General features: G+C 42.8%; 1 protein-coding gene across 1 annotated transcript in view; it reads right to left on the reverse strand.

Moving 5' to 3' along the window:
* LOC124803237 (vegetative cell wall protein gp1) overlaps positions 1–27669 on the reverse strand; it is a 185375-nt gene that overhangs the window by 144670 nt on the left and 13036 nt on the right. The window contains exons 2-3 of the mRNA XM_047264418.1: positions 25897–26184; positions 17095–17294 (exon numbers count right to left, since the gene is read on the reverse strand). Coding sequence (XP_047120374.1) covers positions 17095–17294; positions 25897–26184 — 488 coding nt within the window. The remainder of the gene's footprint in view (positions 1–17094; positions 17295–25896; positions 26185–27669) is intronic.

A 27669-nucleotide genomic window follows, 5' to 3' on the forward strand; every position in this document is an offset into this window, starting at 1 on the left:
TTCTCTTCACCGTCGTTGGGCCCGTTCTTGCACGATCTTTTTCCAACCGCTGCGGTGTCGGGGATTTGATTTTTACCAGATTGCTGATATTCACAGTACACTCGTGAAATGGTCGTACTGGTAAATCCCGTCTTCATCGCTGCCTCGGACATGCTGTGTCCCACTGCTCGTGCGCCGACTATAAAACCACGTTGAAACTCAATATTGATAGCCTGCCATTGTAGAAGCAGTAACCGATCTAACAACTGCGCCAGACACTTTTTGCCTTCTATAGGCGTTGCCGACCGCAGCGCCGTATTCTGCCTGTTTATATATCTATTTGATACGCATGCCAATGCCAGTTTCTTTGGCGCTTCAGTGTACATCGGCGGATGAACATAAGATGCAAGAACACCCATACCACAATCCGTGGGCAGGAGCGATAGAAGCGGGGCTAGATCTGAGGGTGTGGAGTATTTTTAATATTTTGGAAAACGAATGGCATGTGAGTAGCCATAAAAACTCCCAGTCCCCGACGCGGCTAAAAATTTAGTAATACCAACTTCCAAATCATTTTCTTTGGAGAAAAACACGTGACTGCACTATTTTGTTGGTTTCCCTCGCATGTGCGGCCTTAAGATGTGGCTGTTGTGTCCTGCCCCACCAGTGGGTCCGCCGACATGTCCGGAGTGAATCTGCAGTGTTGCACTACTTGACGCACCGATTTCATTATGTGCCACCACTCAGTTCCTGCCAACCACACTTTATGTGCAACCAGGAAATTGTGCAACGGATACATTGCCTGGAAGAATCCACACGCACCGCCACCTTTGCTGCCCACGACTGAGCATTATTCTGCTCCGCTCTATTTCTCTGCAGGGACGACTTCGAGGATGCCGATAACATTTACACTCGTAAAGTGTTGCTAGATCTAATTTGCATGAAATGGGGCCCTAAGGATTGCTTAAAAATCGACGGGGCAAGGAGCTGGAGGAGTAGATTTTAAATTAGATAATATTTTCTTGTAATATGTTATTAACATAATCAGTACAGTGGTACAACTGTGCGCGAAAATACTTTTCTGTTCGTCGAAAGTACGAACTTTAGGCTAATAGTACGCAAAAAGTGAAATTAGATTTTACCTAATCTTCCTGACACCTGTGACAAATTACAAAAGTAAGACTTTCACAGTAGGTAAAATGAACGAGCGCTCATAGCTCTTACGATAAGCATTTTGGAAGTCGTATTGACTATATTTTCTTCGAACGATCGTTCTTGTCCTATTCCTGAATATTGACCATTCCTCCTGGAACACCCCGTGTGAATAAACAGGTATAATACAGACTTATGCCTTGCATTTCTTAAAATTACTGCACTAATGGAAGAAAGCTTAACACCGGGCAATGTTTAAGGATTATTGGTGTAGTCAGTTTAATGTTCAGTGAAGTTACATGCTATATAATTATAAATTTACTGCGTTTCCGAAAGAGATACATATTGTATAAATTGCTGAACGCACTTATTTCAGTTCACTGAATTTAGTATGTCTATGGGCGTTGTGCACAAACCTAGACGTTAGTCACCTCCCTCTCGCCGTTTACTTCGCACTACAAACACAACCACCAAACTAACTTTCGCGGGCGCGAGGGTTGGTCATCGCCATCGAATGGAAAGAGACAGTACTAAATGTGCCACGAAAAGGTGCGCCCTACAGTTTCATATGGGCTCAATCACGGTGCAAACGCATTTTTCACATTAACGAATTACTGCAGGAGGTGAAGAACGAGTAAGTGACAAACCTAAGCCCGTCTGGAGACAAACTTGGACCTTTAGATTTTTAGTCTGACGCACAATGAACAACAGTGACATTGTATTTTTTTCAGTTGCTAAATGTACTGAAATGTCAGTGGGCGAGAGGGGCATAGGAGACAGCGGTGTGAGAGTAATAATACAACAATGTATGCAACGTGGCGATTCTTTTTAATGTCCCAAGAACTTAAACGTAGGGCAGGCCATGTCATGAGACCCCTAAACATCGGGGGATCAGGCAACACTATGACCTAAACAGTATCTTATCGGGCAGTGCTGAGGAGTCTGACACCTCAAATCTTAGTGTTGCCGTCTGGAAATTTAGAAACCATTTTTGACCTTTCTCACCCATATGCCCACAGGACGATAGTGTCGCTTCGAAGCAACTTTTCAAGGAGTTTCCTCCGCGTATCTTCGGGCGATAACCTAATGTGATTTCATCACTTTTTTGTTTACCACGGTGGCGGATGTTCACGATTATGTAGTTGCGAAACTGCCGAGGTAAGATGTTCTAGAGACTTTTGTGGTCACGTTATTAGATTTTAGAGCCCTTTGAGGCTGGCCCCGGGCTCGCGGCTTAAGCCCTCGCAGCGCTTGTCGCGTAATGAATAGCGTCATTAGGCGTCGGCCCTTCACAGTGGGAGTCCTTGTTAACGCGAAAACTCCGCGCAAATTGCTATCCGCCGCGCACAGCCCGCTCTTCTGACGAGAACTGGTTTGCGCCTAATGAGTATTCACACAGCTGCACATCACAAAGAACTTCCAGCGCTGTTTTAGATTTACTTCATATCGGAAAGTAAGGTTAAGGCCCTATTAGTGTCTACATCATTAACGATGGAAGACTTACTCTAAGGGAGGTCGCAACCTTAACCCTGCATTACGCTGGTGGCATCTTATTACACGCCATTTTGTGTTAACAGGATTGGTATCTACCACATTTCATTTCTCTTTCTGCGGACCTTCTTTTGTAACCCGAGTTACAACAATTATAACGAGCCTGACACCAGCAACAATAAAGAATTCAACTATCGTGTGTCACAACCCAACAGACTACTTTAGCAACAGTGGTAAATTCTTGAGTACCAAGTGTTTTTGGATCGAAATGTCAATATGTTCTATAAATGTACTAAGCAGCATGTGTTAGAAATGTAGGAAGAATAGCAGGTTCACATACTGAAACTTCAAGATTGTTGAGGAAAGCTAGTAGTTGCAGATGGGTATAATGTAATTTTGGGTCAGACAGTGAATAAAATACTGATACGGAATCAGACTACAGTGCTGAGGGTTAAACTACTAAATAGCAAAGAAAAAATTTCAGATTAATACGAGAAGATGGGAGTTACACACTACCCGGAAAACAAATGACACGTGCCTGTCTTAACTCACGAACGCTTTATTTTGTGCTATATATCATTAGTGAACACGCACGATAAATACAAAGTAAAAAGGAAAAGTGTACCTGAAATTTAAGCTTGCGTCTCACTGATTTACATGCCCAGTGTAATGAAGCCAAATAATCTGGAAGATTTATCGTCGAATTCAATACAGATTCGACAAGTCTTAGGTATGTATCCGGAGGTATGTGTTACCAGTTTTCTAAGCACGGATCACGAAATTATCGTAAATGTTCGTAAATTACATGCCTGTGGTTTGTAAAAGCGAAACTGTCGCCCGCTATCGTCCCAGATGTGCACCACCGTGTTCAGATCACGCCAATTTCGTGTCCAAGACTACTTCACTAACCTGTTCCTCTTGTCACAAGCACGTTATTGGTCTTGCGACACTGGCAGTTATCCTGTTGGAAGATGCCACTGCTGCCGAGCGAAACATCAAGCATGAGAGAATGCACGTGGTCTTCAATAACGTTCACGTAGTCCACAGTCGCCATGGCGCCTTCGATTACTACAACAGGATGAATATAGAAGCCTAGCTGACTGTCCCCCACAGTATTATACTGTCCCTGGCCGTCTGTATCCGTAACGCAATGTGTTTCGAGCAGCACATTCGTGGAAAACGCTATTTAGAAGATGAACCCAATCCACAAGTTTGAAGATATGGCAATGAAATTTTGTACCATGCACTGCATCAAATCACCACGTTTACTGTAATTTCTTGGCTTATAAATAGCTTTTCATGAAATTTAAAATGCTTTTCAATATACACATACATTTCCCTCAAACTATTCAAGGGATTTCGACAAAATTTTCTGTTTAATCACTTTGCATATAATAATCTTGTTTTCTGCCTTCTTTCCTTTACCAGGCCTTTAACTGACTTTTCAGCTGCAGACGCGCTGTAAAGCAATTTTTCTGAAGACGTCTTTAGTGAAATTTCCCATCTTGAAGCCATTCTTTCTAACAACTCCGTATGTTCCCACCATTAAATGCACGTAGCCACCGCAATGCCATTTCGCTAACTGGAGCCAACTGTCAATACAATGTACAATGTTAATGCGTCTAAGGACGGCTTCATGCATCATCTAAAATTCTAAATGAACTTTTCTGTGTTTGAAATACAAGAAGCTTTCCTTTCGAAACCTGAACATTATGTTTTTATAGGTGTTCCTGATTTAGACTGCTGATAGATTTCTTATTCTTCCTTATTCCTAAAAGCACTCTCTTATGGTCCTGTGAATGGTTCACTGCAATAGGTACGCTGGTAGACAAAATACGTAATAGTGTTGCTTCCTGAACCGGACGTTACACCATCCTCTGGACTACGCCAGCGGCTGCTTTGATGAGTTAGTCTAGCCCCTCTGCCTGCTGCCGTACATATTTCCAAGTTTTATGTGAAGTTTCTAGAGTAACAAGTTATTTAATACCTTGATTCCCGGTTTTCGTTCTGTATTCTCGAGTGAAAGCAGTTTTCTAGATTTCTGTAAGTTTGTCAAAATGTTACCATTTCTCCAATTGAAAAATGAATTTTGTAACAAAAAGGTAGAAAAACTATCTGCGTGGTTTCAGTTTCTTGGATCTTTCTGTACCTGTAATTAACAGACTGTCGGTTTTCTTTTTATTTAAAAGACCTCGTTGACAAAGTTTAAATACTGCACTCGCATCCGAAGTGCCTGAAAAATAGACCCCGTATCTTCCTGCTACGCAAATTTTGTGAAGCAGCAGTTCAATAGTAGCTCGGTGAACGCTTTCTTGAATTACATTCACAAGGAGAGATTTCCAAACTGTGTTGGATGTTGTCAAGCCTACTTAGACTTCTGACCGATCATCAACTTCTAAAGGTGTTCATGGCATAACCCAGAATCCAAATTAGTCTAAATACGTAAATGATGCCCCTTATACCGCATTTTCATTTGCCACAATTGGCAGAATTGCAACTGATGCAAACATGGTGAATGTAGACGGCAGCAGATACTCCACCCTTGGGCTCGCTTTGCGTTCGCCAGAAGGAAAGAGGAGACATAGGCGGCTGAAGGGATAGCACAAGAAGAGATGACACGATAAGCGAGTCAAATAGGTATCAACTTCGAGGATGGGCGCTCGTCCATTTGAAGTGGTACTGAAAATAGTTGCACAAATAATCAAGAAAAAGGACACATTTGCGAGACGTTATTCCTGCAACTCAGCGCATGTCGATTACTTTGAATTATTTGGGCACAAGAAATTCATATGAAGACCCACAATTCAGAGGCGCAATATTGCCAGTCAAGTTTAGCATGAAAAATGATCACAGCTGTTATGAAATCATGGAACGTTACAAAAAGATAAAGCTGTGTTTGGGCATTTAATTAATGTATTTGAGGTAGAAGAAATTTCTAGCCTTTGCAAAAAGTTTATTACACCGAAAGTAAGTTTTTGCGCCAGAATCTCCTGAACTTCAGATCAGCTTTTTGTTCCATTTCCCATAATTAGTCCGCAATGACTTCTTTACAAATGGTAGCTCTCTTGTTTTAGGATTCATTTTCCTCTATTTCGATAACTGATCGTACTGCTGCATTTTTCATCTGTTACTATATTTCATTTTACATATCAAACGGCTGAAAACCCCCTACAGATTTTCACCAACGCTAAAATGAACGAGAGTTTCGCTGATTTTCATATTATTTCCACAGTTAGGTTTCACAACACAGATCGGACAAAATAGCTTGGCACATATGTGACATATGGTAAGTATATAGAGTATTAGAATACACAGTGCAACCAATCTGCGCAATCTTAATTCAGTAATCCATCAATACACTCATTGTACAATATATTGCACAACTTCAGTGTAATTCATAGCTTGGGAGATATTTCAGTATACGAAAAATTGCATAATAGACTATTAGGAGCCGCTTAGAGATAAGATTATCGAAATATGAAGCCAGTTTGAAAAACAGATTTAATTACATATTAAAAGGCGATTTGTATACAGTGAGTAATTGTGTTCTACTTACGATGTGTCACATAACTCAGGAAGATGGCCTGTAACTATTCTAAATATTGATAGAACTAGTGCCCAGACTATTTACAGGCAAAACGGAGACTAATATGAAACTGCACCAAGTTCCTCCGATAGAACTCGCGGAAGATTAATTGGCAGCAGTGAATCGACAGGTCACTGCTCCAGTACGAGAATCAAGGGAAACTTCCAAAACAAGGTTTGTGTCATCTACCCTCGTTCACAATACAAAACAGAGCACGATTCGTACGTAAAAATATATCTGCGCTTGGAATACATTCCAAAGTGTGAGGCATGTGTTTCTGAAACAAGTACCTGAATTCTGCTACTTTTAATTTTCCACATTTAGTTTCCCATCATAACGGGTCTTTTATAGTGACAGTATCGTTGAATAAACAATACGGATATTTTCTTAGGCAAATATCAATTTTTGACCTCAAACTTTCATTCCCGCGAAGACCTAGTAGTTTCAGTTTAGTGCAATAAAATTACAGGATTAAGATTTGGCAGTAACTAGTGATTTTCTATCAGTGAAGTCCTTGGGTGTCAAATTCCATCAGACTAATTGTGTCATTTACAATGTAGCGTAGGGTTAAAGAACCATGCGAGTAGTCACGAAAAATCAACACGGTAGCACGGAGATTGGTCGTATGGTGGAGGAAAGCCATTGGCTGGTCCTTTTTTTTGCAATGTAGTTTAAAAGTTTCCAGGACTCAAACAATATCCCGGGATAATCTTATTACGGTGAAGAGTCAAATCCTAGAATGATAAAATTTTCGTATCCGTAACTGTCACTGATACTCTGGTAAAAGTTCTGATATTCCCGATGGCTGCATCTGCTTTCGTCACACCCTCGTACCTCTTTTCGCCTTTGTTACAGTGTTATTTACAAACTGTAGTGCGCGTCCTATTATTCTCTGCAAAGTTCGGGCTTCCCATGCAACTCGGCCCATGGTTCACACGTATATACACCACTGCCTATCTTGGACTTGCTTCGGTGCACGTCCTAAGCTTTCCAGGACATTGCAGACCAATGCACAACTTTACGATCCCTTTAATGTTCTTTCCTGCTTTATTCCTTTTGCTTTGCTTCAGTGTTTTTTGTAATTAAAGTAAGCAATATCTTATGGGCCTGTGCAATGCACTGTTAACCGCGACTAAAGTGCCGAAAATTTTCTTGACATGGCCTCTAAGCTGCTTACCTTGATATCTTCGTCCCTTGCTAAGTCTGATTCAACAGCCATCTAACCAACCACAAAATCCTTTACTGGTAAGCAAGACTTTCAACAAATACTTTATGTTTCGGAAATTATGAATAAAACAGTATTAGATCATTTTATTCGTTTCAGGACAATCATTGTCTCTCCATCACACTGAAATCTGAAGTCTACGCAGAACTGTTGCCCTCACATACAGAACAGTGACGTAAGGTACATCGTACGCCCACACTCCGCAAGCCACCCTACGGTGTGGCGGAGGGTACTTCCCGTACCCTTCATTATCTTTGCCCTTCCCTGTCCACACGCGAATGGCACGTAGGGATAATGGCTGTAGATATGACACTGTATCAGCTCTAATTTCTGATTTTCTCGTAATTTGCGGTGGGGCATTAACTATGTTGTACAACCGTTCTGAGGTACGCTACTTTATTAAGAATCAGTTTTCAAAATATTGTAAATCACGTAACTGATTACTTCATATATATAATTGCTTATTAATCGCGGTGCAAAATTTTTACAGAAATTGCCCCAAAACAAGCAAATATGCCACACCATTTCCTGTAACTTAAAAGCGCCGATACACTGTTACGCCTACTTATCAGACTTTAACGTGAAGACGTTTTGGTTTGCGATTATCATCTCTTAGTTGTATGTAACGTTGTACAGTTAGCGTGTTTAAGCGTGCCGCTAAAAGCGCCAGCATTTGTGTAGCCAGTCTGGCGTATGAACGCCGGCCGGCGGTAGAGTACGCCGACACGTAAACACTGAGGGCAGCGAGCGACCGGGACGTTGCGCAGAACTGTTTTGGAATGCCGTACTTCGTTTACAAGATACACGAGCAGACCTGGACCCAAAGAGTGTAACGACTACGGGTCACCCAACTATGTAACAGCAAAGGGGCAGTCAAGCTGTAAAGTCAGTAACAGGCGTAAGTTATCGGCAAACCACACTCTCAGCCAAACGTGGTTCTGCTTGCGAATCCATTTTGCCAAATTAAGTTCTTGGTCGTTTGACTGCATTAATGTTTTTTCCAATCAGCCATCTACTTTTGTTGTTTATGAGTACAATGTGTTAACGACTTCATAGAAGTAGCTCCAGACATCTATACGACTGCCCTCAACGTTCAAATCAAATAGCTCGCACAGCACAGATGTGCGAGCCCGCATTATGTGCGCCTGAACCCTGGCACCCTGTGGCAGTAAACCCAACACGTCCCGTCCCCCCCGCCCCAACTATACATTAGTCTCTCTCTACATCCTGTTCAACGAAACATTAAACACCGCGCTCTACCTGATTATGAAATGTGCATTAAGATCCATCCTTCCCGATTTAACGAATCACTTGTTCCTCATTCTGAATCTCTTCGCCCTCTCCACTTTCTTCACTAATTTTCCAATGCTTTGCTCGGGGTCCTCTTCTCCAAAGCATACATCGTCCAATAACTATCACCTGCTGTTCACATCCAACAATCCACTCCAGTCAATTGCGTTTCTCCATTTTTTGTAAATACTATCGTCAACTGACTCAAATACAAAAATGTTACTATGAACCAATATACAACAACCAATTCCAAACTTTTTAAACATGTACATATGCCGGCCGAAGTGGCCGAGCGGTTAAAGGCGCTACAGTCTGGAACCGCACGACCGCTACGGTCGCAGGTTCGAATCCTGCCTCGGGCATGGATGTGTGTGATGTCCTTAGGTTAGTTAGGTTTAAGTAGTTCTAAGTTCTAGGAGACTTATGACCACAGCAGTTGAGTCCCATAGTGCTCAGAGCCATTTGAACCATGTACATATTTTATAGCAGCTTTATATTTTATTAATTCTCTAGGCCGAAGAGCTTCAGTTTACAGCTTATAGCGTCCCCAGTAAAATAATACAAAAATACTTAAAAAACAGTATTTATAAAGAAGAGATTTTAAAAATTGAATATACATTTTTCTCATATACCCGTAAAATAATTTCTCTAAGTTTCGAGGGCAAAGAAATATAACAAAATGATCTAAAGAGACAAGGTACGCTCTTTTGTTAATTTTTTAGTCGTCTTCACTTCTCTCGTCTTGGTTGCGTGTAGACGGACGTCTTGCGAGTGCTGGCCAATGTAAGCATATTTGTACTAATTAAGCAGATAATATATTGATTTAATATCATTGTTCACTTAATTTGTAAGAGGTGATCCCGATTTCATGTCCGCCTTCCTTGAATTAACCTGCATTCGATTAATTTACAGTGCAACAATCGCAGCGGCCGATGCAGCCAACGACGCCATTACGTGGCGATATTAACTTATAAAAAATTACCGGAAGCGAAAAACTCGCCCGCTATTAACATAATATACATTTTTCTCCACAGCCGCCCGACGTTGCAGAAAATACGTAGCTTTAAGATTCTTATTTTCAGTACCACAGCCGAGAGCCAGAACTCCGACAATGGTTAACGGAGGTAAGAAGAAATACTCTCGCGCGTGTGTGGGCCGCAATTGTAATTAATAACTAAAGACTTTTGCTTTAAAGCGAGGTGACTAGCCGAGGAAATTAATATGAAAAGTTTATTCCATTGTTCAACTTATATGTTCCTGTTTTAAGATTCAGCGAGTCTAACGTTCATTAACGTAAGAAATAATTTATACTGAAGATTAAATTGTTAAAAAAGGAGAACTTCACAAAAGCATTTAATTGTAAAATAAAATGAAATATTTTTATTAAGGCCCACCACGTAAGTCGGCAACAAACATAATATATTAAATTACGATGGCCGACGGACGCGAGAAGCTGACGTCTCTCTCGCCTTGATGGGCGAAGGAATTGGGAAAAAAAAACGAAAGTTTATTGCATGCAGGGTAAGACTTTACCTTCAAATATACTGATGTGATTCACGCCTGTCATATCTGACCAAATAATGAAAGTTTATGTTTAATGCAATACGCATCCATGGTTACCCAAAACTGCTTTACGCAAATGGTTCTAACAATCGACTACCTACTGTCCTTATGAAATTGAGTATGTTAATACCTGTATGTAAGAAATTACTTTTTGTTAATATGCAATACCATGTCAACTCGTGTGGGCATTAACGTGTAATGTTTTAGGTCTGTGCGTGTGAAAGGGTGAAGGACTGGGGGTGTCGCAGATCGGGACTGGTTGCGTAAGGTAACGGTAGAGGGCGGGGATATGCTACCTCGTTTATGGCGCTGCCAACCTCATCAAGCAATTGAGGTAGCCATTACCGAATGCTTTGCCTACTCCACTTTGCTGTGCAGTTCTTTGCTACTTATTGTGAAATGATGCTGTTCTAGGTTCCTTACGGGGCTCAGCTCTCAATCCCACGATGGGTCAGCGGCCGTCATCAGCATGCATCGGTTCTGTTTTCGAAGGAGAAACATAGCTAAGCTGCCCTGCGACGTGGAGGCCGGGCTTTATCCTCTCTCCTCACCTCTGCGGCAGCTGACTGCTACGTTAGTGTTACTACTACTACTACTACTACTAGGGTGGCCGTCACGAAATTAAGACGCCTCAAGATCACCGCCGCTTCCTGCAGTACTCTGGCAGTCAGCGCTGTGATTCGCCCGCCTCATTGCTTTGTTGCCTCATGTGCATTGGCCAGCGCCAGTTGACCTGTATTCCCCATGCGATATCGTGTGTTCACGTGAGGTGATTTTTACTGGTCTACCAACAGCGAAACCAGGATTAATATAAATTATGCCCAAGTTCATAAAATAAAACCTTGTATTTCAGAATATATTCTTTTCCGTACTAATAGTGCAGTAACATCGGCAGAATCTAGAGACTTGGGACAGGTTTTCATTCTCCAAACGAAAAAATAAAACAAATTACTGAATTTTACGATTTTGACGAAGTGTGTAGAAATTTACACCGATAGTACGACAGGGGAGAGTTTCCGACAGCTAGAACAAATGAGAGCTCCGTGAAAATAATTATTCTGACAGATCTATCGTTCATCTACGTCCACTTGGTTTTGATACAGGAAGTATGAAAATTTTTATTGCAGATACTTTTCGGAAGCAAAAACAAAGCTTTGTGTAAAATGCATTTAATACGAGCACAGGACAGTCTTCTTGTGTACTTCGATAAAGCCTGGATTTAACAAGAACCATTCGCGAAGATATACATTTTGCTCTCGACTTCAACAGAAATATTGGCCTCAAAAAACCTAGTTACTTTTGTGTTGCGTATAGCGGAGATTTGGGTAATGGGTGCAGTGGCGAAGTGACAGTTAAGGGTCGCAAATAAATTTTCGGGACAAAGCAAAGAATCTCAGTCATATTAAGGCAAGCCGTCTGAAAAAATTCTGGGGACGGCGTAGAAGTACTCGCGCGCTGTCGCGGCACGGCGTCTCTCGTAAATAATTCCGTTTGTCGGTGACACTACATAGTAAAAGATCTCATTACCAATAATTTCATAGTTTTAACTTTCTCGCTGCAAGTTTCTATAAGGTTCTACAGAATGCAAACTCATCACTGACGTTTTTTCATTACACAAGTGGAAAAGTTCACATCTGTCACGTGAATTATTTTTATCTGAGTACTCGTATGTTCTTACGATAAAATACGTGTCGCGAACATCTTTAAACTGATAACGTTCATACACTATTTTCAGTCCAAATATACATGGTGTTTCACAATGCATCTTACACACATTTAGATGTTTTAGAGGGGACTTTTAGATCAAGTACCGGTAACGTCACCCACCAACGCTTCAGAGCGTCAAAGTTATACGAGTGGCGCCTGTAAATGTTTGTGTATACAGGATGGAGACGGATAAATACATAAATTTGAGGTTACGCTCCTTGGTTCGGAAACGAAGGGGCCTAAAGTTACAACCAAAAATAATTCTCATACATATCACAGTGGAATACATGTACTGGTACTGTTGTTTCTAAGGATGTAGGGTATGCAACTGGTATGGAGACAAGAAAGAAACACGAGCTCTAAAATACATACCTGGGGACCTATGAGCACTTGGTTTATCTTCGATAGTGTGTCACTGTCTATTGAACACATGCTCATAGCTCTTAACGTATGCATTTTAGAGCTCATGCTTAGACATTCCATACTATTGCCTACCCTACAATCTTAACAGTACCGGCACATGTATTCCACTGTCATACCTCAAGGGTTTTCTGTTAACTTTCGACTCGTTCGTTTCCGGTACAAGGACCCTTACCTCAAATTGATACATTTATCTTTCTCCTCCATCCTTCAAAGTTTGTAACATTACAGAAGCACCCTGTATACAGGGTGTAACAAATGAACGGCACTAATTTCAGGACATATTCCTCACAAGTAGACGAAGCAAATATGTCAACATGTGTCTCAAACGCTTTGTTTCCATGTTACAACTTGTTTTCTCCAACTCGATCATGGGAAAAACACTAGAACAGAACATTAAAACCATGGGGAGCAAGAACTCGTGACGTGTGGTTACGTTGTGCACCCTCAGTATTTTATTTTACACGTGTTGCTGACTGGTATGGCCTCACTTTCTTCCACCCAAGCTCAACGGACAACGTTATTTCGTAGAGAACGTTCTACCTGATCTGTCAGCAGATCTACCTTTAGCTGTGCGACGAAACATGCACTTCAATGATGGAGCACCTCATTTTAGTGTTAATGTGTGTCGGCATCTAACAGGTTGTCTGAGGCATTGGTAGGTACAGCGGATGATTTTTACATTCTCTGTGGCCGTATACGGAAGGCTGCGAAACCATAAATAATAAACGATAAGCAATACTCCAGGAATACATCAGCGCATCCGAGATTTACTACGATGGCGGGTTGATGCACGTATCAATGCCCACGGAGAGTATATTAACATCTCCTGTGAGAAAGATTTGCATGTGGTATGTCGGTGGATTCTGTCCGTGTTTCCATGATTAAAGTGTTGGAGGAAACAACATGGATACAAAGCGTTTTCAGATCCATGTTCACATACTTTCTTCGTCTACGTGTGAGGAATGAGTCCTGCAATTTGTGCCGTACATTTTTGGTACACCCCATACATGAGTACATGCATGAGTACATGCATTTACAGGTATCGGCGCGTGTTAACTCTTGAGGCTCTGTAGCGTCGGTGGATGTTTCCGGAAACAATTTTCTATGTAAAATTTGATCTAAGTCCCTCTACAACCTCTAGTAGTGTGTAACATGAATTGTTTGTTTATCCGTGTGGTTCACGTGCAGTGGCAAAATGCAGATACACATCAGATAGTAAATCAGAATACAGGGAGACAAAACTACACATAAAAACTAAATGTCAATATGTAAGTTCCTAATCCGTGTAACAGCTGTATCGTCAGCTCCCATGAGGTCACACTCACCTCAAAGGGGCATTCGCCTCTGACGTACGTTATTGGATCGAAGCACTATTTACAAACCGATGAGTGCGCCTCTACCATGCCCAGTGTAAGCTGTGTTCAATTTGACCCATTCTGTGCCAGCAGTACGACAGATACTTTCGGAACCACTCACGCTCTTTAGGATTTTAAATAATTTGACCCTTTCTGATCCCGCAAGTCCCTCACCTCGATAATGGCATCTGGCTGTTCCGCTTGCCGTAACTGTGGAGTTCTTGACCGGAGCCTGTTTCGTCGTAGGCTTCTTACGTCTTCCCGTATGGATAATTCCAAGCTCTTCTGTAGCTTGCAGTGTTCTCTATGGAAGTCCTCGCTTCTAGGGATTGTGGGTTGATAGATGTTGCTCAGCAGAGGAAGCCAATGAGTTGTTCCAGTTACTAACTGCATAGTTTGAAACATTCCGAATAATCGATTGTGCTTTTCCCACAGGTTGAGGTAAACATCTCTCCGAAATTTCTTGTAAGGGTAGTTTATTTCATTTGTCGTAGCAACTGGCAAAAACTTTCGTTTGGAAAGAACTGCAACACAATCTAGATTAAAGTAAATATGTAATATTTTCGAACTCGAAACAGTATTTGATATTTTCACTGACTGGCTATGCTGCAGGACGGTGAAATGACCATAAGATGTCGGTTTTAGCGACGGCCGCTCTACTTCTACTACTACTACTACTACAACGCGTTTAAAATAAGTCGCGACTTTTGACAGCTCGATACAGAGCGAGTGGAGTGAAGCGTAGTTGTCTGCGTGTGGTGGGCGCGCCAGCAGGTGGCCACGGTATGCCAGGCCTACTGGGCAAGGAACCTGGCAGGCTCGCTTGACTGCTTGAACAGCTAGCCGTGCAAGCCGGCCGATCAGCGACGTTTGTCAAATGATTTTAAAGAAACTATTCAATAATAAACTCTGATCATCGCACATATTTAATTCGTCAGATTTTAACATGGCGACAAGAGACGTTACATATTCCTTGAAACTCGTCAGAGTCCTCCGTGAATCAATGCCTCCTCAACCATCTCCTTGGTATGGGTGACAAGACCAGTCTTGTCTTAACATTTGCAGTGGCTTGTTTTACCAGCATTTGAATCTCAGTGTGCGTGAACTTCTTGCTGCTTTTCGTCACATTACTTTTCACCTGGGCCCATATACTGTGTCGGATATAAATGAACATGGTACGGTGGAAGCCTCAAACTATGCCCTTTACGATTAGCCAGGTCGTCGACATGGCAGCGTGATGTATGGTTTGTGGGGGCGCTCAACTGCGGGGTCATCAGCGTCTGTGCGAAGTCCCAATTTTTTTTTTACAGCTCGCTGTTTGTACGATGTCCAGTCTAACCACTGTCACAAATGATGAAATGATGAGGACACCTCAAACACCAAGTCCCCAGACACAGAAAATCGCCAGCCTGGCCGGGAATCGGACCCGGGACCCCGTGATCCAGAGACAGCAACACTAGCCACTAGACCACGAGATGCGGACGACCTGGTATCATGAAGTTCCATTAACTTCGCCTTGTATATGCTAGGTTCAATTTTTATCTCACGCAACATTGGTTGTACCCTGAGCAAAACATCCTTTTTTTTTCCACTGCATTGTTGGAGATTTAAGCATCACAACAGAGTGGTGTGGCGCTTTGTCGATTACTATTGTTGAATTCCGAGGGATATATTTGCAGCACGACGTTATCTTCCCCAACTGGTGAACGGTGTTCCTGGACTACAGTTTTATTGCAGATATCTTATTCAGGCGTAGTGCGCTGTTTTTACTAATCCAACGCGAACAAAACATTTCTTCACAATACCTCATGACTAAAGAAGATTCCAATGCGACAAAATATGACTACAATGAGAGCTGGCGAACGCTCACTCGTGTAATGCTGCACGCAACGTGGTACTGTTGTGGCAACAGGAGAGCTTTACCAGCCGAACAGCTGGCGGCGTGGTAGGGAAAGCCGGCTCGCCATTGGTGTTACCTGGGCAACGGCGTCAAGTTCCCTCTGGTCAGCCAAACGTCAAGTCTGAACCAATTTTAAACGCACTAAACTACTAACAGCTGCAAAAATACTAACGCGAATTCTTTACAGGCGAATGGAAAAACTGGTAGAAGCCGACCTCGGCGAAGATCAGTTTGGATTCCGCTGAAATGTTGGAACACGTGAGGCAATACTAACCCTACGACTTATCTTAGAAAATAGATTAAGGAAAGGCAAACCTATATTTCTAGCATTTGTAGACTTAGAGAAAGCTTTTGACAATGTTGAATGGAATACTCTTTCAAATTCTAAAGGTGGCAGGGGTAAAATACAGAGAGCGAAGGGCTATTTACAATTTGTACAGAAACCAGATGGCAGTTATAAGAGTCAAGGGGCACGAAAGGGAAGCAGTGGTTGGGAAGGGAGTAAGACAGGGTTGTAGCCTCTCCCCGATGTTGTTCAATCTGTATATTGAGCAAGCAGTAAAGGAAACAAAAGAAAAATTTGGAGTAGGTATTAAAATCCAGGGTGAAGAAATAAAAATTTTGAGGTTCGCCGATGACATTGTAATTCTGTCAGAGACAGCAAAGGACTTGGAAGAGCAGTTTAACGGAATGGACAGTGTCTTGAAAGGAGGATATAAGATCAACAAAAGCAAAACGGGGATAATGGAATGTAGTCGAATTAAGTCGGGTGATGCTGACGGAATTAGATTAGGAAATGAGACACTTAAAGTACTAAAGGAGTTTTGCTATTTGGGGAGCAAAATAACTGATGGTCAAAGTAGAGAGGATATAAAATGTAGACTGGCAATGGCAAGGAAAGCGTTTCTGAAGAAGAGAAATTTGTTAACATCGAGTATAGATTTAAGTGTCAGGAAGTCGTTTCTGAAAGTATTTGTATGGAGTGTAGCCATGTATGGAAGTGAAACATGGACGATAAATATTTTGGACAAGAAGAGAATAGAAGCTTTTGAAATGTGGTGCTACAGAAGAATGCTGAAGATTAGATGGGTAGATCACATAACTAATGAGGAGGTATTGAATAGAATTGGGGAGAAGAGTTTGTGGCACAAATTTACAAGAAGGGATCGGTTGGTAGGACATGTTCTGAGGCATCAAGGTATCACTAATTTAGCATTGGAGGGCAGCGAGGAGGGTAAAAATCGTAGAGGGAGACCAAGAGATGAATACACTAAACAGATTCAGAAGGATGTAGGCTGCAGTAGGTACTGGGAGATGAAGCTTGCACAGGATAGAGTAGCATGGAGAGCTGCATCAAACCAGTCTCAGGACTGAAAACACTACTACTACTACTACTACTACTACTACTACTAGCTCTACGCACATGCGCGCCCTCAGACGGGGCGTGGGTGTCGCCGTTGGCCTGTGCTGGCTTGATGGCGCCCGCGTCGCCGCCGTCTTCGATCTTCTCCAGACGCCCTTCCAGCGGCTGGCCGTCCACCTCGCCCTTCTTCGGCGTCGTCGTGATGTCCACCGACCGCTTGCTCTGCTTGCCTCCCATTATGGCGCTCTCAGCTTTACTCTCTGCAACAAGAACACGTTCCCGCTCATTTCCTGGAGTCGATGCTACAACAAATTAAGCTGTATGTAGAAAGGTTACACACACGAAAACGATCATTATCAGCGGTCAGTGTTTTATTGGCTGGCTGTATAAAACGAGGTACACCTGTTTACATCGAAGTTCCGTAGGCTAGTCGGCGAATTCACAGCAATGATCCAGCACCAACTCACTAAGATTCTCTCTTTGGTTCACAGTAACAGTGCCTTGGTACGATGTGATTTCAAAACTATACTGGATATTGCAAACTCCGCGGTCGTTAATAAAGTGTTTTATTTCAGTCTCCTAACCGGTTTCGGGCTACCACGTGCATCTTCAAATGGCTAACAGTTTTCGTTACGCAGATGTCTGCTCCTCACGGCACAAGAATATTTGAGTATTAATTTGTTTACAATGTGTGTGCTGTGTGGAAAGAACGTATACATCGAGCTAGAAAATCACATGGATCACAACGAAACAAATTGCCATCTACTAGAATTGAACAAAACTATTTTGCAACAAAAACTGCAAGCACTTTAACTCATTTTTATTAATGAAATAACCGAAAGTGGCACTAAATAGTTAAATATCCTTCTGCAGTGTGGAGGAGACGACATACTCTTGATCAAAGCATCTGGGTAACAAAGTATTCGACATCTAAAGAAGGGCATGGTAGCCCGAAACCAAGTATTTGTGGTGCGTTGCGTCATTCAACTAAATTGCGAAACTAAGTGTACATAAATTTGGCGATTTTCGTTTGCCCTTATCCATAAGGTACGAGCATACAGAATAGGTTCCCAGATATGAAGGGAGGGGTCGCAATACCTGCCGTACGACTTTCGTAACACTAACAAGGGAACCTCCCCATCGCACCCCCCTCAGATTTAGTTACAAGTTGGCACAGTGGATAGGCCTTGATAACCTGAACACAGATCAATTGAGAAAACAGGAAGAAGTTGTATGGAACTGTCAAAAAATAAGCAAAATATACAAACCGAGTAGTCCATGGGCCACATAGGCAACATCATGGAGACCGGCAACTCAGGAGCGCCGTGGTCCCGTGGTTAGCGTGAGCAGCTGCAGAAGGAGTGGTCCTTGGTTCAAGTCTTCCCTCGAGTGAAAATTTTACTTTATTTTTGCATAGTTATTATCTGTCCGTTCGTTCATTGACGTCTCTGTTCACTGTAATAAGTTTAGTGTGTGTTTTGCGACCGCATCGCAAAACCGTGCGATTAGTAGACGAAAGGACGTGCGTCTCCAATGGGAACCGAAAACATTTGATCGCAAGGTCATAGGTCAACCGATTCCTCCACAGGAAAACACATCTGATATATTCTATACGACACTGGTGACGGAATGTGCGTCACATGACAGGAATATGTTGTCGACCAACCTAACTTCTACACTTGGCGAATGGGTAAAAAGATTCTTCTACCTTGCCCGATTTACGTTTTCTTGTGAATGTGATAATCACTCCCAAAAAAGTGATGAAAACATAAGAGTGTCACATAAACTGAAAATAAAAAATTAAACTTTTCACTCGATGGAAGATTTGAAGCAAGGTCCTTTCGTTCCGCAGCTGCTCGCGTTACCACGAGACCACGGCGCTCCTGCGCTGCTGTGCCCTTGATATTGCCTATCTTACCATGAACTACTCAGTTTGTATATTTTGCTTATTTTTTCACAATTCCACACAACTTCTTCCCGTTTTCTCAATTGATCTGTGTTCAGTTTTTTAAGGCCTATCCACTGTGCCAACTTATAACTAAATCTGAGGGGGGTGCGATGGGGAGGTTCCCTTGTAAGAAACATGAGAAAAACAACTTCCTACCATACCTGTAAAGTTAAAATTTGGTGTATTTATTACCATTAGAGATCTCGAAAAGTATGCAGAATATTTGGAGACCTGAACTTATTGTTGCCAATACTTTTGCGTATTTCATTTGGACGTTGTCAGTTTCGATACAAACAGAGAAACCGTGAAAAATGAGTTAGCATTTTTAGAGCAATTACATCTTTCATAATTAGTATTAATAGTAATTAACAATGTAAAAACTTATGTGGTTATACAAGTTTAGGCATTAAGGTAATGCTCCTTTGGTACAATCAGTACGATGGTTCTCTTCTGCAGGTCTGTTCACATTTCGCCATCCACATCTGTATTCACGTTATGAATCACTTTCCTGTTTTCAGTCACAAGTTTATAGTATTCCAGACGACTATCATTTGCCCACTGCGCAGCAAAATGCTTCAACAATTTCTGAGAGTCCACTACTTTTGCCTCTGCAACAGGCATGTCAATTTTGGCGGGGCTTTTGGTGCGTATGTTTAGTGAAGTGTAACGTTGCAGATCAATATGAAATGGAATGAGGATGTAAGGGTTGAAGCACGGTAGACGAATGGCCGAATTAGGTTTATTGAGAGAATGTGAGGAACGTGTGGTTCCACCTGTAAAGGAGACTGCATATAGTACACTAGAGCGACACACTGAGTCTACTCGAGTGTTTAGTGTACATCAGGTCGGATTAAAGAAAGACATCGAAGCGATTCGGAGGCGGGCTTCTAGATTAGTTACCGGTAGGTTTGAACACGTAACTGTTACGGAGATGCTTCGTGAACTCAAAAGGGGGTACCTGGAGGGAAAGCGATGCTTTTTTTCGTGGAAAACTACTGAGAAAATTTACAGAACCGGCACCGCCAACGTACATTTCGCGCGTAAGAACCACGAATATTAGAGAGATTGGGCTCTTATGGAGGAATACAGACGGTCGCTTTTTCCCTCGCTCCACATGCAAGTGCATAAGGAAGGAAATGACTAGTAGTGGTCCCATACGGTGGCTTGCGGGGTGTACATATAGGTGTAATGTACAACACGTGGGGTAGCTAGTTTCTTAAGTCTGAACTATGAAAATCCAAGAAAGTCTGTCGGGATTATCGCAGATATCTTAGTATTGTTAGATTTTGTATAATCTGTTGCTAGTGAAACTTCAGCAGCTGCAGGTCTACTACACGCGTGAGCTTACGGGACGCCTCCTAGTCGCGGCGTGGTAACTCGTCTCTTATCCTGAGCATTTGCACGATAAATCGTAATGGTTTGTACCGAGTTATTTTACATTCACGTCACTAATTCGTAAATGTGGCGACACGCTCAACATGTACAAGTATTTGTCCTTTACATGAATACTGTAGGCCTACTTGGCGCATTTATGAAAGAAATAACGGCCCAAAGAGCTATGCTGTCAGTATTTTCTTTCAGATGATCAATATAGGAGTGGCGTATTTGCAATGACAATTTTATTCTTGCATTAGAACGATCACGTCCATGTTTAATCAGGAATAAATGTAGTATCACCCAAAGTATGAGTGATGGCTTGATCGTAGTATTTGTTAACATATTCAAACTATACTTGGAAAGTATATAATGGTTGGTTGACTCGGGGGAGGGGAAGAAACAGCGGGATCATCGGTCCCATCTGAGTAGGGAAGGATGAAAGGAAGTCGGCCGTGCCCTTTCAAATGAGCCATCCCGACATTTTCCTGAAGCGATTTACGCAAATCGTGGAAAACAAATCAGGATGGCCGGGCGCGGGTTTGAACCGTCGTCCTCCCGAATGCAATTCCCGTGCCCTAACCTTTGCGCCACCTCGCTCGGTGGTAGATAATGGAAGGACACGCAAATTTAAATGTGAATGCTCAGACCTCGCAAACTGAACTAATTAACAAGCAATCAACTAACGGAACTGCAAACGAAAAACAGCATTTCTTATTGAAGTCTGGTACTAAGAATTTTGAATAGTAAAACCAGATTCAGGTCGAGCAGACTGACCCTCAAATGCGGACTAACGCATACGACAGCCAGCCCCGCGCATGCAGTGCCGTCCTTTCAAGAACCTGTTTCTTCGCCAGTATCCGAGCATTCGTAGCAGATAGCCGTCTGAAAGAAGAGTTCACAATACCCTGACCTGCTACTGACCAGCACCACCCTTTCTCCGTCTATCTTCTGCAAAACTGCAAGCCTAAGCAGTGAATACTGCTGCGGCCACGCAACTATAAACGTTCCTTCGGCATTGCATCATTTAACGCGTGCTACAGTTATGACTCAGGAAGTACGCCGACGACCTCCAGCGCGTCAAGTCGTTATCGGTCATGCTGCACTTTAAACTGAAGGGTGACACTTTCCGGAAAGTTGTAGCAGTTTGTAGCAGTGGCAAGAGTTGCTTTATCACACCCGTTTCAGACCACACGAAACGTTGTTACTGGAAAAACTGCGCAATTAGTGCACTCATTTGTCCTCACACTGCGTTGCAACCGTCACAACGAATTCCCGTGTTTCGTCTCTTACATCACTTAACTGCCTCAGTCGACTGTCCCGTTACGTGCTGTGGATCTCAGTTTTTCACTATACATTTTCTTCAGAAAATCGCTCCTATGTGCACACAACGTGTTTAACACGTTTTCAGACAGACACTAGTCAATACACATTCACTAAGACGGCAGTTTTTCTATGGACATAGACGAAGCATCCACAGAACAGACCTGCAAACTACGAGGGCTATCCACAAAGTACATTACGTTTTGGAATTAAAAATAAAGTATTGGAAATTTTTTATGATATACAGATGAAAGCCACACTTAAATACTAGTTTTCTACATACTTGCCATTTAAATTAAGGCACGTGGTTACCTCTTCTTTTGGGACAGAAAAGGTGTGATTTTTGTGGATTTCATGGAAAGAGGCACTACAATAAACTCTCAAAGGTATTGCCAGACTCTGCACAACCTCAGAAGAGCAATACAAAACAAGCGCAGGGGAAAGTTGGGCTCAAAGATCTTGCTGATTCACGACAACGCCCGGGCCCACACGGCAAATGCCACTCGCGAAGTTCTCGAATCTTAAGTGGGAGTTGTTTCCTCATCCGCCGAACAGTCCCAACCTGGCACCGAGCGACTTCCATTTATTCCCAGCAATGAAGAAGTGGTTGGCTATGCAGCGTTTTGATGACGCACAGCTTCAAGAAGAGGTAACCACGTGGTTGAAGGCGCAGGCGGTCGAATTTTACGACGAAGTTATTTCCAAGCTCGTCCATCGCTACGCTAAGTGCCTTAATTTAAATGGCAACCATGTAGAAAAGTAGTATTTAAGTGTGGCTTTCATCTGTATATAATAAAAAAATTTCCAATACTTTATTTTTAATTCCAAAACGTAATGTGCTTTGTGGATAGCCCTCTTATTACCTTCGATAATAGACGACGCGTTCTACGAATAACATGTTTCCTATCTGTTGCTCGCTGTTCCTTCGAATCTCAAATTGTTCCGAGATTGCAAAAATTTTTACGTTTTGAAGAAACAAAGGGCGATCCAGAGCCCGTGCGCGTGTAATCTAAGGTTCCTACACACGCATCAGCGTATCGGCCGAGTGACCAATTTCGTGGCAGCCTACCACACGTCCCGAACGACTGCACTCCGCGATTACAGGCGCCGCCCTGTTGTGAATTTTTTGGTTTCATACCAACAAGAAAAGTTTTGCCTCAGCTGTTTTAGAGGTAAACTGGGGGCAAAGAAGTGGCTACATAATGCAAGGAAAGAAATTTACCCACATTGTTACTTAAGCAATGGGAGCCGACTTTCGTAATTAAGAATGGATGAGATGCGTTTTCAAGCTGCTGAACATAAAATCTTAACGATAAGGTATAGTCACAGAGGATGTTAGATACATTACGATATCTACTTAGTGCCAGACGTTAAGAGGACCTCAAATTCAGTACTGTTGAATCCACACAACTATCAACTAAATTGCCTCCCGAAACCTGCAATGTGATTTCTAGCTGACTGAGGAAATACATCATGGCAAACCAAAATAAAAGATATCTACGTATACGTTATTAATTTACTTATATACGTAACAAAAGCTGACCTGTAAGATTAAGAAATTCACTCCAAATTCGAACATTAAGGCACACTTGGCGGCGCAAATCTAAAGGCTACAGATACATGAGAAAGCATTTGGCAACTGTCATGACTAATAAAAGGCTCACATTTAGCTCGATGCAACTTTTTTTAACTCTTATACCAATGAACCAAGTGTGTATTAGATTAATATCCGTCAAATGTCGGTTGTTAGATTTCCGATAAGTATAGTAAATAAAACCTAAAAGCACAAATACGGAAGGTCGACGGACATTGATTCTCTCTACATGCCATACGAAAGCTTAATGAATTCGTTAAAAAGAAAAAAGCTCTTGCATCTAAACTCCACGCACGATGTGTCCCACAAGCACCTACAGTCTTTAAATTTCTCCAGAAACTCAACTTCGCCCGCCTCGCACCCTGTTACGTACATTTGGTCAGCATTTAATGCTGCGCGCAGTGACAAAAGAACTGTCTGGCGGTTGGCCCAACTGTACGGTTTCTTGGGTGGGGTGGGGCGGTCGGCTACCTAGAGAGCCTGTATACAGAGAGAGTGGCCATAGGTGAAGATACCCGTGATTGGTTTATTAGCTTTGGCGCCATTTTTCTGCCAAACGTCTCTCGCGCTTCCTATATTCGCCGTGCTCTTGAGATGAATTGAAGTTCAGAAGACTTATGGAAACGATTAAAAGGTATTTGAATTGAGAGACTTATGCGTTGTGCATGCATGTTCGATTTAGTTGTATATCGTTTTTAGTACGTAATTAGCGTTTGCGATCTTTTCGTTTGTTATCTACGAGAGGTATTCAGCATATATATGAAAGTCGTAAGCAGGTGTTTACTTCGTGACGTGCAAAAAGTTTGAAGACGTGACAAGTACTAATACGTCTCACTTTTTTGCATGTCACAAGTAAACATCTGCTTACGACTTTCATTCATCTGACGCAATACAGGTTTGTTAAATCTTTAGCGTTATGCACTTCCGATACAAAACAAATGCTATACACTATTTTTATTTACGTTACTTTCATTGCAATATGTCTAGTAAACGAACTTTAAAGGAGATAAATGAAAGTAACTAATTTTTACAGCCACTGTATCCAATTTTCCTGTGTTGTACGTAGTAGGCTACTATGAGTATATTATAGCTGTAAAGAAAGGCATTTCCACTACTGGCCATTCAAAAGTTCCGCCCGCAGATTTGCACAAAAACGGCGGCCGTATCGTCCGGTTGGCCACTCTCTCCCTATACTGGTTCTAGTCCTACCCACCCGACGTCGACAAGGAAAGTGCATCGGTGGGTCAAAACGCCAATTTGTCCGTCCGTCGGCGCGTGTGTAGGGCCCTTTACGCACGCAGCAACACACGTGGCGTATAACGTTAAAAACAGACAGTTAACGCCCCCACCGCTTACGTGGAGAAAGATTTTTCTATTATGTCAGTAATTGCGAGAGAGAGAGAGAGAGAGAGAGAGAGAGAGAGAGAGAGAGAGAGAGAGAGGGGGGGGGGGAGGGGAATGACGAGGGTATGTGTGGAGGGGGGGAGGGGGGGGGGGTGCGGCCCCTGAATGGAGACTGATGGGAGAAGTCAGGGGGAGGGGAGGGCGACTTCACGTCTCTCAGGTTGACCCTGAAACGCAGCTCCACCCTCCTTCCTTGTGAATGAGGCTTGTTTTGCACCAAACGCACCAGAAAAATAACAGACGGTATGAGACATTGGAAGAACCGCATGCCAGATTTACTAAGACCAGTATCAAGGTTTTGTTTTAAGTTACCGATTTTACAAGCTTATCTGCATGCAAAACCGCTCTGAAGTATTCCCTAACTCACCATTTTCTATGAAACCATCAGACAGGACGCTATATTTTTCTGTAATTTTCAGAACAAACCCCAGAATAGGAGAATGAGAAGCCAGCAATCTAGGACATCGGTAAGTAATAATTCAGCTGGCTATGTTACCGTGCTTATGGGAGATTCGTAAATTTCGCCCAAGATCATTTTCATACATATGTTAACCCAAGTTAAGTTTTCACCAGACTTGCACGGAACATTGTTTCTGATCATTTTCATGCAGTCGTGTCACAAACTTCACTGCCAGCCTTCTACCGAGCGAGGTGGCGCAGTGGTTAAGATGGTTGATTCAAATGGCTCTGAGCACTATGGGACTTAACGTCTAAGGTCATCAATCCCCTAGAACTTAGAACTACTTAAACCTAACTAACCTAAGGATATCACACACATCCATGCCCGAGGCAGGATTCGAGCCTGCGACCGTAGCGGTCGCCCGGTTCCAGACTGTAGCGCCTAGAACCGCACGGCCACCCCTGCCGGCCCCCCTTCTCTAGAACAAAGTTACCGATACTACAAAGCCATCTCTAACTAGTGCAGATTAAGAGTGTAGTAACATCAGGCAATTCTTTGAGAGTCATTACTAATAGTTGGTCCGGAATTCATTAGCTCCAATACGCGTTAGTTGTAAACCTAGGGTGAAATGCAGTAATACTGTGGCAGAAACAATAGTAAAACGGTTGAAATGTCGGTGCTTAGTTATAACCAAAACCATGTCAGTACCAGAGAAACTGGCAGCGAAGAAAATATCACAGCGAACTGTTCACGATCGAGACTAAACTCCCCTCTGCCACCGGGCGAAGTACGCGGCAGGCTGGAGAAAACGCGGCTCACCTGTCCCGCTGACTGCTGGAGCTGGCAACGCCGTCGCAACACCTGCTGCTCGACTGACCGAGTGAACGCACGCGAGCTTCCCTGGCGACGTCCTCGCCCAGACTGACGACGACTGGCGGGCCCGCTTCCTTCGGAACAGCGCACCGCGAGATAAGGAACCGCCGCGCCGGCCGCCGGAAACCGGGAAGCGAAGCGTCCGCTCCGTCTGCGGCCGCTCGGCTACGTCACCCGTGACGTCACCCGGCCGCTGACTGCTCTGACACACTTGGCGTGCTACACACACTGCGCCTGCGTAGCCGTAGGAATGCGGCAGCTCAGCGGAATTCCACGAATGCGACGCAACGCGATGTGATGCGATCAATGCGCTGCGATGAATCACAAGCCGGCGGATTAGTCCTCGCTCGTACCGAGAACGAGCGAGCGTCGTACTGCTGTGGGCGAGACTACTGTGTGTGGCTTCTCCTGCGCCAAACCCATCGTCTCACCATCTTGCACCCTATGTCCTTAATCATTTGCTGCCTGTATTCCAGTCTCTCTCTTCTCCTACAGTTTTTACCCTCTGCAGTTCCCTCTATTATCGGGAGGTTCTTCCCGAAACCTTAGCGCACGTCTTATCACCCTGTCCTTGTGTTTTCCTTATGTTCCTTCCTTTGTGCGATTCGTGGGAGAAACCCACATTCCATACCTTATCACTCTAACATTTGTCTGTAGCACCAAATCTCAAACGCTTCGATTATCATCTGTTCCGGTTTTCCCACTGTCTATAACGCACTGTTCACTACCATGGAATGCTGTGCTTCAAACGTATGTTCTCGGAAATTTCTTCCTCAAATTGAGGCCTAGTTTGGTGCTAGTAGACTTCTTTTAGCGAGTAATGCCAGCTTTGCCAGCGCTAGTCTGCTTTGGTCCGCCATAGGTTATTTTGCTTCCAAGGTAAGAGAATTTCTCCAGTTCGTCTACTTCGGTACCACAAATTTTATAAGTTTCTTGCTAGTCTCATTATTTTTGCCTTTTTCTGGTTTATTCCAATCCAGGTTATGTGCTCATTAGACTGTTCATTCCATTCAACAGGTCCCGTAATTGTTCATCACTTTCAATGACGACAGCAGTGCCACCAGCGAATCTTCCCGTTGATGTCTTTCTACCCTGAATTTTAACCACATGCTTGAACCTTTCTTTTTTATTTTCATCAATGCTTCAGCGATGTATAAATTGAACAGTACGGGGGGGGGGGGATGAGAAACTACATCTTTGCTTTACACCTTTTTAATCCGAGCACTTCATTCTTGTTTCAATTTAGTCATATACAGACATGGCTGGGGAACCGTGGCTGTTACATAAAATAAATTGTTGGTGTACAGCAACCAGCCAGAAATTGGTTTTAGGTTACTTTATTGAAAAAGTGCCGTTACCGGTTTCAAATTTTTTACAATTCATCATCAGACGGATTTTTCATGCAAAAATTCGACACCGGTAACAGTACATTTTCAGTGAAGTTACCTAAAACCAATTTGTGGCTGCTTCCTGTACACCATCCACAATTTACTTCTTCTTGTCTCCATGGTTCTTGTACGTACTGCATATTACCCGTATTTTCCTATAGCATTGCCTAGTACGGCGGTGCGGGTCTCCGGCACCGTTCCCCTACGCTCTGTCAAGAAGCATGGGACTTCATTTCCATATTACTACTCTTTCGCAAAATTCTAAACTAGCGCCATTTTACAAGGCCGAAAACATTTTCTTTAAGGACAGCAAATTCTATGAATGTATCTC

The sequence above is a fragment of the Schistocerca piceifrons genome, chromosome 6 (assembly GCF_021461385.2).
Source record: "Schistocerca piceifrons isolate TAMUIC-IGC-003096 chromosome 6, iqSchPice1.1, whole genome shotgun sequence".
Classification (NCBI taxonomy): Eukaryota; Metazoa; Arthropoda; class Insecta; order Orthoptera; family Acrididae; genus Schistocerca; species Schistocerca piceifrons.